Raw genomic sequence first — 13,261 nt, forward strand, 5'->3', positions numbered from 1 at the left:
TAAAACCACAGTTTACCTTGAACATCATAAATTTTTAAGAAAAATTGATCATGTTTATGACAGGCTTTAGCAAATTTTTTTTTCAAAGTTTTAAACTATAGGTCTGATGCTACCTACCCTAAGTGCCTTGGACAACACTCTTGTATCACGAGAACTGTCAATCATCACTTGCTGTTTGCCCTCATTCAGTCATCCCTGATGCCCTCCTGGGGACCCATCTCCACTTATACACCTGATGCCTAGGTGACTGAGCATTGCCACCATTCTGGCTGAGTAGCCCAGGTCTAAGCACTGATCCAAGGACAGCCTAGCCAGAGGCTCCCGAAACTGACTTCACAAAATTAGCTTGGCCAATCAAATTTGATATAGAAAAATCTAAATTATGAAGGAGCAACACCTAAGAAAATAGAGAAGCTTGTCTCTAGTATAGAGAAGTGAAGAGACTGCACCCAAGAAGTAGAGACGTGATGCGAGATCCTCTGTGTCCTGGGAAGATGACAGAGTAGTACTAATCTCTAGAGCGGCAGCCAGCCTTCTTCCAAACCCTAGGTAGCAGGGCAGTGAACTCCTTTACCTAGAGGTAATTTGAGTTTCCAGTTCTCTTACCCTTAAAGCAAACATGTCAATGGTTTTAATATTTGAAGGAAACAATTCAAAATATATCAAAAGATTACAAGTAAGCTATTCGAAATCAAATCGGTGGTTTTGGTGGTGGTAACAGCTCCTCTCCACATGTGAAAATTGTTAGAAACAGTTAGAAGTCACATAGCTTTCACTTTTTTAAGATTAGGCCCCAAAACTATTTCTATTCGTTTAGTTTGCTATCCTACTGCTATCAGCTGAGAAAAGCATGTAGCTTGCATCAGCTTTTCTTGCATCAGCAACTAGTACTTGGGGTGTTGGGAAAGGAAGCTCCAGAACAAGCTTGTCTGAATGCGGGATTTTTCCTTTCTAGAACACAGCGTTCGTCCCCTTGCCCTCCATCTTTTCAGAGATAGTCTCCCTCTTTCGACAAAATACAGCAGCCACTTGGATAAAAGAGATGATCTAAACCAAACTGAGGCTGTGCCGTTAAAGTGAGGATTGGCTATCTAGGACATAGGCATGACCTTTTTTTTTAAACAGCCAAAATGAGGGGAAGGGAACAAACTGAGCAGCTACAAAACAGATGTAATATTTAAGTTTGAATACCGCTAAGCGGCCTATCCTTTTCCTTTACTGGACTGACTCCGCGCCGCTTCGCCGCCGCCCGCTGGGTCCGCCTTTCCGTACGGACACATGGCGCCGCTCTGTGTGAGGCGGGGACCTCCCGGCTCCGAGTCCCCGCCCACGGCTCCCCTCGGCAGGCTCGGGGCGACCCTCCCGCGTCTCGGTCCTACAGAAACAGGCGCCTCCCGGCTGCAGGCCCCGCCCACTGAACCTCCTGGGCGAACGCTGGGCCGCGCCTCCCACCTTTCCGTACGGAAACATGGCGTCGTCCAGCGTGAGGCGGGCGCCTCCGGCTAAGAGCTGTCCTCCGCTGTCCGACGCTGAGGAGCGGCCGTGCTGGCCGCTACCCACCCGACCCGGGCGGGGAGGGCCTCTCGCAGCGCAGCGAGAGATGCGGCCTCGGAGGGGCAGAGGCTGAACCGCCCTGCCCGCCGCGCATCCTGCCCGCCTCCAACGCGGCGCCGGCCCCAGGCAGATTCCCGGCCGAGCGGCAGGAGGGAGGACGCCGACCCCGCTGCAGGTGAGGGAAGCGAGCGCGGAGGCTGGCAGCCCAGCGGGGCCCGCACGGGGGGAACGAGGTCGAGAACACAGGCATTTCTTCGCCTTTTCCCGTCGGGTCGGGTCGGGTCCCGGTGATGTCAGGTGGAGGCGAGGACGAGGCAGTGACGGCGGGCGGGTTGAGCTTTAGCGCGGCCTTTGTCCCACCCCTCGAGGCCGTCCTCCAGGCGCGCCCCGCTTCCTTCGCTTGCTCCCGGCCCCGCCACTCCCTCGCCAGCCCAAACAGTTGTTTACAACGGAATCCGGACGCTGGGCGTGAGTGGCACTGAGTGCTAGAGAAAGGGATTCTCGTCGTCGGTGGACAGAGCCCCTTTCTTTTGCTGAAAGACCCTTTCTGCTGAGGAGTCTCTTGGGCTCGGCGTGCAGCTCACATAGACGGTCTTCACGGCAAGTGCGAGGATCCCCCCACCCTCGATTCCCTTTTTAGGCGTAGCGGGAGTTGGGGATTGTTGAATGAATGAGCACACTGCAAGCAATTAAATGGTTCCTCGCTGCATCCTAAAGCCCTCTAATTATAGTTGCCATATGTGGGAAGCCTGTTGTGTACCAGCTGTCGTCATGCACGCTCTGAGGTTTACACTTCCCCTAAACCGAAGAGGTAGGTAGCTGTCTTTTACAGACGAGGAAACTGAAGTTAACACAGCTAGTTAGGAGCCGGAATTGGAACCCAGGTATGTCTGAGACCAACGCCCATCCCTCCCTTATAAACATTAAAGAGATGACACAGCTATCAATAAATTCTTAGTGGGTATCTGTTTGGGGGACATACTTCTATGTATGGAGCATGTGTGGGGAATATGGTTGGTCTTACCCTTAAGAAGTTAAAGATATAGGTGAAGAGTTAAAAAAAAAATAGAACTAGCAATTTTACAATCTGACCCTAACCCATCTCTCCCTCTTCGCCTGCCCCTTGTTCTTCTGCTCGTTTCATTTGCCTTCGCTTGTGCCCCTTGAGTGAAATGTGCCCCTTGAGTGAAATGTGCCCCCTACCCCCCGCCTTTTCACCTCTTCTCTCTCCAGACATTTTCAAATTGCATGAAATCCTACTCTTCAAAAAGACAAGCTCAAATATCACCTTTTCTGGGAAGGTTATCCCAGCCACCTTCCAGGCAGAATAGTTTCTCCCTCTGCTAATGTTCTCTTAGTTATTTCATAATGCCATTAAAGCTCAAGTTTCACTATGTTTCCTTATAAGAATGTCTGCCTCCCTTTCTAGACCATGACTTTTCATCATTCTGTTCCTATGTAAATAAGCATGTTTTTAATTGGATTTAAGGCAGGGATGAATGCTAGATGTCTACTAACCATTCTTACAGGATTTCGCAGAAAGGTTCAAGCACAGATGAGGGTGGGAAAGTGACCTGGGAAGAGGCAGGCCTTGTGTTGAATCTTGAAAGGTTGGGTTAGTTTACTAAGCTGAATATTAAAGACCTGGAAATCCTGCTTTTCCTCCTCACTGCGAAAATGAGCTACTTCATCCTTTCTGAGCTCATTCCCAGCATGTAAAGAGGATAAAATTAGAAGTGGTTTTGTTTGTCCTTTCTCATAGGATATGCTGGTAATGTTATCTTTTGAGTCTTGGAGCATTTCCAGAGCCAAATAGGATTTAGGACAGAGAGGAGATGGGTGCCTGGAGTGGGATGCTGGAAAGTAAAGGGGAACTACATTAAAGCAACCTTCATATTAATAATTACAGGCCTGGAAATGTCAATTCCAGAAACGTCATTCTATTTAATGGGGACATCTGATGTTCAGATAATTATATCAGGTGACTCTTCTGTCTAATGTGCAGAAGGAAGTCTTCCAAACCTCCTGAGAACAGTCAACATTTCTTTTGATCCCTGGATTAACCTTCCAGGTGTGTAATAAAGTCTAATTAGTACATATGAAAATGTTTCATGACCTTTTAAGTGCTAATAGTACAAATGCTAGTATTTTCAGTATTGTAAGTGCAGAAACATTGTGTCTTTCTTCTCTCTTACTTGGAAACACCTTAGGAATAGAGAGCTCTAGGGAAAAACTAGGGGGGAAGAAACTTGACAAAAAACTTCCATAGCTTATAAGAGGTTGCTATTCCAGGTCTTTATTGTCTGGCCCAGACCACCGGGTTGGGTGTTATTCCTCTTCTAACAGCAACTAAGTCAGTTAAAACCTGACCCAACCACGTACATTATAGTTGTTTGCAACTTCCTGCTTTACTCACCATTTTTTCCTGCTAACTGGCAAGGAGTTAATAAAAATATTTGCCCCATATATTTTTCTAAAATGCTGCATAAGATTCTGCCTTCTGTTTGTCATCCCCAGGCATCATACCCACATAATAGGATCAGAGAACCAACTCCTCAGCCCAGTGTATACTCACTTCAAAATCTGATGAAAAGCATTATTTCCAGAGTTTTCCAGTCAGCTCTCAGGAATTAAAGAATTGAATCACTCTTTGATTAAAATAGAAGCAGGCAGTTTATAGGTTATCTTCTAACATTTCAAGGCCCTGTGTTCTACTGACATAGTACTCGGAGTGGGACAAAAATACTTAAAATTATTAACCTCTGAGGTACAGGTCCATAAATTTGATAGTTATAAGTGTCATTTTACAGGTGATCTGTTTAATCATTGAAGTAGAATATTATAGCTGGATAAGATCTTAGCAAGCCCATTTATTTTACAGATGAGAAATCTGAAACCCAAAGAGATTAAATCATTTGCCCAGAGTCACACTGCTAGTTAGTGTTAGAGCAACAACATTTTGGTTCATTTATTTTTTTATTTTGTAGGAAAGTGAATGAACTTAATTGAGAATGTCTGAAAATCTTGACAAGTCTAATATAAATGAAGCAGGAAAATCAAAATCAAATGATTCTGAGCAAGGCCTTGAAGATGCCGTGGAAGGTTCTGAAAAAGCTTTACAGAAAAAAATAAAGTCGGGCTCTCCTAGCACCAGAAGAGTGCAAAGACCTCATGGTAAGCACATTTGACTTTGGTTAGAAGCAGTGTTATCATTGTTTTCAGATATTTTTATTAGGCTTCCTTGTACACGTTGCCCTGAGCTAGATTCTAATAATAAACATTGCCAATAATTAGCACTTAAGAGTAGCAGTAGTTTCACAACTGACAGCCTAGTCACTTGTAGGTTTTCAATTGCATAAGGAATTAAAATTTTAGAATAACGTCCAGAATATTTCTGTCTTCCTCAAGCCTCAGCGACATTCCAGTTTTTCTGAGGTGCTCTGAGAAAAGGAGGGTGGAGTGTAAATTGCAGCTTTAATTAAAAGAATGTTTGAAAAGTCCAAGACAGGTTACAGCCAGGACTGTGCTTGTGCAGGTTAGAGACAAGTTTTCGACTGTGAGTGAGTGCACCACACCCTAAACTCACTGCCTGGGGGCTTAGTTCCCAGGAGCTTGAGGGGAGTCAGTCGGCTGAAGGTGTGTGGTGAAGTCAGTTCAGATGCCTGGCCCGGAGCAGGCCTGGTGGATGAAAGGCTGGCAGTTTCCGCAGGTATTCCCAGCAGAGGCTCCAACTCCTGTCTTTCATTAAGAATACTCAAATGTTTTGAAGTGAATCCAAAAATGAAGGTTTTAAGAGGGAGTGTCATAGTCTAAGAATGTCAGTGTTGATGTTATCTCTTTAAAGTTAGATGATCAGTGATTCTTCATATTTGGAAGAAATACAGACATTTTGGGGTTTGAGGTCATGTTCCTTTAAAAATGATAAAAGCCCTCCCCAGGTATTTGATTAGTCAGCATAGTATTCTTATAGCAAACACCAGATTTTATTGTGGTATATTTGTGATATTTACTGTTTTATTGTGGTTTATTATCACATAGATTCTGGTAAATATACTGCTAGGTCAAATTGTGTTCAGGGAAGGAAACTGCATAACAGTCTATCACGCGTTTTTTTTATGCGTTGTCTCCAATGTGTATAGTTAAAAAGCATCTCTTTTCTCATTTTAAAAATAAGGAAAATAGACATCTCCTAGGGTGGTTGTAAAGATTAAATGAACTCACATAAAGCTCTTAGAACAGTGCTTGGCACATAATAAATGCTCAATAAACATTAGTCGTTAATACTACTGCTACTACCATATCATCTGCTGCATTTAAACATATCCAGGACTGATGGCTGTAACGTGGCTGTCTGTGGCCAATATGGTAGTTTTATCACTTGCAGTTTCTGGTAACAGAGTGCCTTTGGTTTAGCTCTTCAGTCATTTTTTGATTAATGGCCTTGCTTTTGGCATCCTGTCAGTCTGATGGCGTGATTCCAAATTAATGTCAAGCTGCATTGTCTGAAATTGTATGTGGATGTATCCTTAAGACAAGTGTACTTATCCTGGGATCCATGATCAAGTGTTCGGGAATCTGGGAACAGTCAAAAAGATGTATCAATTTGTGTGTGTGTATGTCCATTTTTCTAGGAAGAAGGTCATGGGAGCTGTCATTAAATTCTCACAGAGGTCCATGTCAAAATGAGATCTGAAATCAGTGCCTGAAAATATTGTCTCTGGCTTTCTTGCTCTTTCTCCTTGTAGTAATTATATCGGTATAGTACTGTGGTAAAAACTAAGACCTCAAGACTGGGGACCAGGTCAAGAGGCATCATTGCTTACAGAGAGTATAAATAAGAATTTATAAAATAGGAAATTAGCTATCTGCAGACATTTCTCCCAAACCATGTAAATGTGGAGCTACTGAGTTTAAAGTAAAAATCACATCTGGATATCTACAAATTAGAAGCAAAAAGATAGCCTTTAGCCTTTCAAATTATAATACAGAGTAATATTTTAAGGGGTAGAACTGCTGTTGGTAACTGTGATACTATGATTTCTAATAGGAAATACATGTTTGGTCTTCTAGTTTCTGGCACAGAGCTCCTAACCCATTGGAATTTCCTAAGTGATGAGAGCTAGAAATAGCTTTTGTTATGCTAATGAGGTGACTTTCAGAAAGCACCGAAGTAACCTAACCTAAGGATGGCTGCTTGATTGTCTGAGATTCAACCTTGTGATTAGAGGATTGGAACTTTTCTGTCTCACCCACCCTACCTCTGGGGAGGAGGATGGGGCTGGCGGTTGTTCAGTTGCCAAAGGCCAGTTATTTAATCAAGATTGCCTATGTAATGAAGTCTACATAAAACCCCAGAAGGATGGGGCTTAGAGGGTTTCTGGCTTGGTGAACACGTGGAGGTGCTGAGAGAGTGGCACGCTGAGGAAGTACCACGCTGCTTCCCCGTATCTTGCCCTATGCATCTCTTCCATCTGGCTGTTCCTGAGTTACATCCTTTTATAATAAACCAGTAATCTAGTAAGTATAATGTTTCTCTGAGTTCTGTGAGCCGCTCTAGCAAATTAATCGAACCTAAGGAAGGGGTTCTTGCAACTTCCATCTGTAGCCATTCTGTCAGAAGCAGAGATGACAACCTGGATTTAGGACTGTTGTCTGAAGTTGCCGGTGGGGGGTTGGGGTGGGTTGTAGGTCTGAGCCCTTAAGCTGTGGAATCTGACCCTAACTCCATGTAGATAGTGTCAGAATTGAGTTGAATTGTAGGACACCCCCGCTGGTGTCTGAGAATTGCTTGGTAGTGTGGGGGGAAAGTCCTTCACCCCCGCACTTAATGGAATTTGAGTGCAGAACTTTTAGTAACTGATAAAGAATATACAGAAAGGAAAATTGTCTGGCTTGTAAGAATTGGTTGGCACTAATCCGAGGTGGTGATTTCATTCTAAAAGATGATTTGTTCTTTAAACATAGAGATCCTTAGAGTAAGGATCAATCAACTGTAACTTAATGCTTCCTGTAAATTTCTCTGCGTCCATATACTTTATTCATTCAGTCATTTATTCATTCATTCATTTATTCATTCATTCATTAGCAGTGTCTCCCTGAACAGCAAAATTGGGGAAGTTTTAAGATAAGGGCACTTGTATATTCATGAAGGGGCTTGAGCAGAGAATTCCACTTAGAACTGGGGCAAAGGTTGCCAGAGCCAAACAGTTGATTGAAATCGGGAGGGTCAGAAAAGGTCAACATCTTCATTCCTTAGGGTCTGACCAGTTTGAGGTCTCAGCATGTAATTTCCATCCTCCACCTGGTTGGGGGCCTTAGTTCCTACAGAACTCAAAGATATGTATCAGATTATTATGTATATTCCTTGAGAAGGAATTAGAACTCTGCTTTATCAGAGGACTGTTGTGTCTTGACTACTTTTCCTTTGTTCTTTCATTATCTCACTTCCCTAAAGATCATTAATTACTCAGACCTGTTCAAGGGCAAGCATTGTGGGCAGGCTTAGATCACAAAGTGGCTTAGGTCAAAAATGGCTTCTCTTATGTTAAGAAAGCCACGCCTCAGTCTCTTTCTCTTGGGACCACCAACCCTATCTGCTTACAATACTTTGGGACTATGCAGATACCCTGTTTCTGCTTAACCTTTAACCCACTAATTTTAGCCTTTTACCAGAAGATCTTGCCTGCACCAATATTACTATTTTATTCTAATGGTGATTTTTTTTTTGATTGAAGTGTAGTTGATTTACAATATGATGTTACTTTCAGGTATAGAGCAAAGTGATTCAGTTATATGTGTGTATATTTTTCAGATTATTTTCCATGGTAAGTTATTATAAAATATTAAATATAGTTCCCTGTGCTATACAGTAAATTCTTGTTGCTTATCTATTTTATGTATAGTAGTTTGTAACTGTTAATCCCATACTCCTAATTTATCCCTCCCTGCCTTTCCCCTTTGGTAACCATAAGTTTGTTTTCCGTGTCTTTGAGTCTGTTTGTTTTGTATACAGATTCATTTGTATCATTATTATTTTATTTTTTTATGTGTTTTTTGAATTTTTAAAAATATACTTCTCTGCTCACAAACACCTTCTGCTGTAGCATTTAATCACCTAGTTGATCGGTAAAAGATGTCATATTCAGATGAAAAACATCAATTGTTATTCCAGTTAATATTTCCCATTTATCATTTTAGTGTATTAAATCAGGTCCTTGTGAGATTAATTGGATAAAGGGATGACATTAAATTCTTATATTTCTAAAGTGAAATGAATTATGAACTGAGTTAGACAAGACTGAATTATGGTGTCCGTATATCCAGTTAATCAGTCAGTGTTTATTAGTTAATCAGTCCACCGTGGGTAGCAGGAATCCAGCAGTGAATCAGTCTCACGTGTCCTTGGTCCTCAGGGAGCTTGCAGTTCAGTGAGGAAGAAACTGTAACAAATTCTGCACAGTGTAATGTGATTTATGGATAGGCTTTACCCTTGCTTCATTGTACTCACTGTAGTAGCTGTTTGAGTGACATCTGCCATCTGCCCTCAGTAAATGTCCATCCACTTGTGTCACTAGAATCATATCTTTAGAGATCCCAGAACACCGTAGTAAGAAAAGACAGAGAGTATAACCATTCTGAATTAGAGCTTCATTTTATTTTGGAATCTGTTCCTAGCCTCCCAAAGAGCATGTTTTTTTGTTTTTTGTTTTTTGTTTTTTTTTTCCAAAGAGCATATTTAACTTAATGTAGTTTTCAGTTTCTCTAACAGAGCATCAGTGCACAAACACTGTAACAGAATTTAGCAGCAGCTTTAGTGTTACATCATGTAGTAAAATATATTGCAGGGTGAAATGAATGTAACCTTACCATTTTTCATGTCTCTTACTACAACTGAGGTTCTCACAAATTGAGGTGAAGCCATGTTGTCCACTAGATGGCATCTTTATAAGTTCTTATTTATGAAATTGGTAAATTTGAGAACACCCCCCCGAAAAAAAACCAGAAACAAAAAAAAACAATCCCACAACCCTATAATTAGCATGCCATGAATAATTCCTGTGCGTGTAGATCTGTAACATATCCTGATCATATCTTAGAATTGTAGCTTTTATCTTTCTTGATCAGGTACCCTCCATTAATAAGTCTGATTTCAAGTAGTCTTTAACTTGGACATTTCCTGAAAGCTTTCTTCTTCCTGATTGTCTGATGGTTTCTGCACCTGGTACAAGTGCGTTTGATCCCACATATGCCCAAAACAATGAGAAAATACTTGCCTATTATTTGAAAGAGTCTTGTTACCGAACAAAAGTTCGTGGGGGATCTGTTGGGCCTTGATTTTGAATACTTACTTTATTTTACCAATATCCATAAAGCCAACTTTATTTATTCTTTTTATTTATATTCTCTGGAAATACTGAAAAAAAATTTTGTGAGTTTTCTCAACTTCCCCTTATGTGACTAAATAAAGATTTTTACCAGGCAGGATATGACGAGCTCTTAAATTTGATTCCTTCTTTGGGTAAGCAAAAGAAAAAAGTAAAAGAAGAGGGAAATAACTTCACTAACCTAGGAAAATCTTTATAACTATTAGACCCTGTGCAAACTCATTTTAAGCCTAGATCTTACCACCATCACATAAAAATAATAGAATCATCTTCTAGGCCAGTGCTCTTCAAAGTATAGTTTCTGGGACCATCAGTGTCAGTTGGAGACTTGTGAGAAATGCACTTCTCCAGCCCCACCCCAGATAGCTAAATCAGAAACCCTGAGAGGGGCCCACCAACCTATTTTCACAAGCCCTCTGTCTGATTCTGATACAGGCTCAGGAACTGCTATCATGGACTTTAAAAAAAAAAACAGCTTTACTGAGGTAGAATTGATATAAAAAAGATACACGTGTTTAATCAGAGTTTTTAAGAGTAGGAATTAGCCTTTCTTTGTTCGTTGGCTCAGGAGCATCTGGGGAGATTTGTATGAGAACTTTTTTTCTGGAAGATAAGTCACAGTCTTTATCAAGATATAGAGAAAAACAAAGATCAGTTATGAGGCTATTGCGGCTGCTGATACAGACGTAAATTTGACAGGATCTGGATAAAGGGCAGTGGAAAGGGAGAAATCAGAGCTGACTCTGAGGTTTTTGAATCAATGGGCCTGCGTTCTACAAATTCTTGTATCACACATCCTCTGATTTGTTCACTGGTCAACTTCAAAACTCATATTCTGTCCTAGTATCCTGTACAGGGTAGTAGTTTAGCATTGTTTAAACAGCACCAGCCTAAAGTACTTAGTGCTGTTTTATTTTGGGGAGAGTCATTCATGGCGCAGTGTTAATGATGGAGCAAAGTGCAAACTACTGAGGGAAGCGAAAGAGGAGATGTGAAATCTGGTGTCTTTTTTCCCATTTAAGATAGACAGGAGGCAGAGGGATTAGAAAATAAATCCTCTGCTTCTTGGGAAAGTGATAGTAACGTTAAAAAGTTTTTCTAAGTCTCAGTTTAATCATTTTCCATAGACTGGTTATAGCAAAAAAAGAGAAAAAAAAGAAAACCAGATATTTTGAGTACTAAAATGATTTCTGCTTTTAGAAGTCTAGGTTAGAAGAAAAAAGTCGATATGAAATAGGTAAAATTCTATTGTTGAAATTGCCAGAGTATTTTCATAAATAGAGACATAATTGAAATTATTAGCTGGTACCAGAACCACTCACTGCCTTCTCCTTAATTCAACAGAAATCCTATCCTAGAGGAGCAAACCTCTTACACTGGGTTTCTGTTACAGCTAGTCCTCCTCGATTTGTGACAGTGGAAGAACTTCTAGAGACTGCAAAAGGAGTCACTAACATGGCCCTGGCCCATGAAATTGTGGTAAATGGAGACTTTCGGATTAAACCAGTTGAATTACCAGAAGACAGGTGAGGTTGTTACTGAGTTGTCTGTTTAGTAGAACACAGCCATTTTCCATTTCTGGAAATGCCTTCTAAACTGATGTCAGTACATTCTAATGTATTTTTCCTTTCATATGTTGTTTAAAAAAAATTCCTATCCTGGGAATTACTAGAATTTGAAAGTGGATCTCAGGACAGCTGTTCCTTCAAAATGTAAACAGGTCTGGAAATCTCCTGTGGAAATCTCTCATGTCAGCTTCTCCTTACTCCAAAGGATTTAGCTGCCTCGTCTTGTGTTTCTGTTGCATTGCTTCCTGCGTTTCTCCCTTGTAACTGTTGCGCTGTACCATAGTCGTTAATTTTCTTGTGTTCTTCACCAGACTAAACTCTACAGAGATGAGGACTGTGCATTCTTCTCTATCCCTAGCACCTGGCACATACATTGGATTAAAAGCTCTATTGATTGTAAGGTGCACCTTTTAAAGATAGTCACCAGAAAGAAAAAAAAAGTATTGCCCGTTATAACTGTGAATATAATCCCATGAAAAAATTGGTATTCTGTTGACAAAGGAGGAGAAATGGGCTACTGGGTCAGCAAGCTACAGTGTCTCCCACATGTGGCTTCTGAATATGACTTTACCAACATTTCTTACATATTCTTCAAGGGTAGTATTTTTTTCTTGGTAATAATGAAGAATTACTTGTTCTGTTTTCATGATATAAAGACTAGTTTTCATGTAATGTTATGTATAAGTTGGTATAGTTTGGTACATCATAAACGGTTGTCCCATATGTCTCATGAGAAACAAACTTGAAGTTTAAAGTCTTAAACTACTTAATCATAGTCTTAGGAAAAGGTTCCATCATAAATATTTTAGGAAACTTGCTGGTATCAGGTAACTAACAGCTTTGGACTTTCTGGTACTCTTTTTATCATATAGACTGTTATGTGCTGTTAATTGGACTAATGTCATCTGTCACATTAGTTGAAAGTTATCCTTTGCAGTGAGGTACTTAATGAAATAGATCACTAACTAAAAACAAGGTAAGTGATTATTTTAAGTATGTCTGAGAAATCTTCCCTTCATCCAAATTATTATTATTTTTTTAAATTTCTCACCCTCAGCCCATAGAATTTGTGCTTTTGAAAGTGATTTGAGTCTTTTATGTTTTTCATTTGCTACCAGCTTGGAAAAGAGAGTAAAGGATATTGTACATAAAGCTTTTTGGGATTGCTTGAGTGTCCAGCTAAGTGAAGACCCCCCAACGTATGACCGGGCCATCAAGCTTGTTGGTGAGATCAAAGAGGTGAGGGGAAGAGCACATTGTGGTGCTTTCTGGTGTGTTAGGACTATTTATTCAACTTCTCTGTGCTATTGTGCCAGAAGACCTTAAGGAAATTGAAGGATCAAGATTTCTAATTGCTTGCGGAAACGTGGATTTAGAGTATTTTTGGCTTAATGCCCTTTAAAAAATTTCAAACAAGCTATGATAACCTGAGGGTGTTACTCTTACAAATGAAAAAAAGGTTCATATCTTAAAAAAACAGAATTATTTAAAGAAAACACATTATTTTATAAAATATAGATGATTTATAAAAATTTTAATAGGTATAGACACACCTTCAATTTATAATGACCAAAAAAGTGATTCAGTCCATTCGGTAGAGAAGACATTAAGAGGAAGGTAGATCCGTTTTTACAATACCTTTAGCAACAATATCAAAGAAGTAATTAATCTGTGGAAATTGGCGTCTGTCATTGGCTCGCAGGCTCACATTAATCAGGTTTCTTTTTTTTAATTTTTAACATTTTATTCCTGTGT

At 40.5% G+C, this 13,261-nt stretch overlaps 1 protein-coding gene across 7 annotated transcripts in view; it reads left to right on the forward strand.

The window, feature by feature from the left end:
• The first annotated feature begins 1,610 nt into the window (after window positions 1-1,610).
• TCP11L1 (t-complex 11 like 1) overlaps window positions 1,611-13,261 on the forward strand; it is a 30,205-nt gene continuing 18,554 nt past the window's right edge. For 2 of the 7 annotated variants that reach the window (XM_031681056.2, XM_015251885.2), the window contains exons 1-4: window positions 1,611-1,729; window positions 4,542-4,728; window positions 11,332-11,464; window positions 12,625-12,745. In XM_031681056.2, coding sequence (XP_031536916.1) covers window positions 4,566-4,728; window positions 11,332-11,464; window positions 12,625-12,745 — 417 coding nt within the window. In that variant the 5' untranslated portion in view covers window positions 1,611-1,729; window positions 4,542-4,565. Of the gene's footprint in view, window positions 1,730-1,875; window positions 2,159-2,397; window positions 2,439-3,601; window positions 3,626-4,541; window positions 4,729-11,331; window positions 11,465-12,624; window positions 12,746-13,261 lie in introns of those variants that run through there. The other 5 variants (XM_031681057.2, XM_031681058.2, XM_031681054.2 and 2 more) reach the window with 4 other exon arrangements.

Source organism: Vicugna pacos, chromosome 10, assembly GCF_048564905.1.
Source record: "Vicugna pacos chromosome 10, VicPac4, whole genome shotgun sequence".
NCBI lineage: Eukaryota > Metazoa > Chordata > Mammalia > Artiodactyla > Camelidae > Vicugna > Vicugna pacos.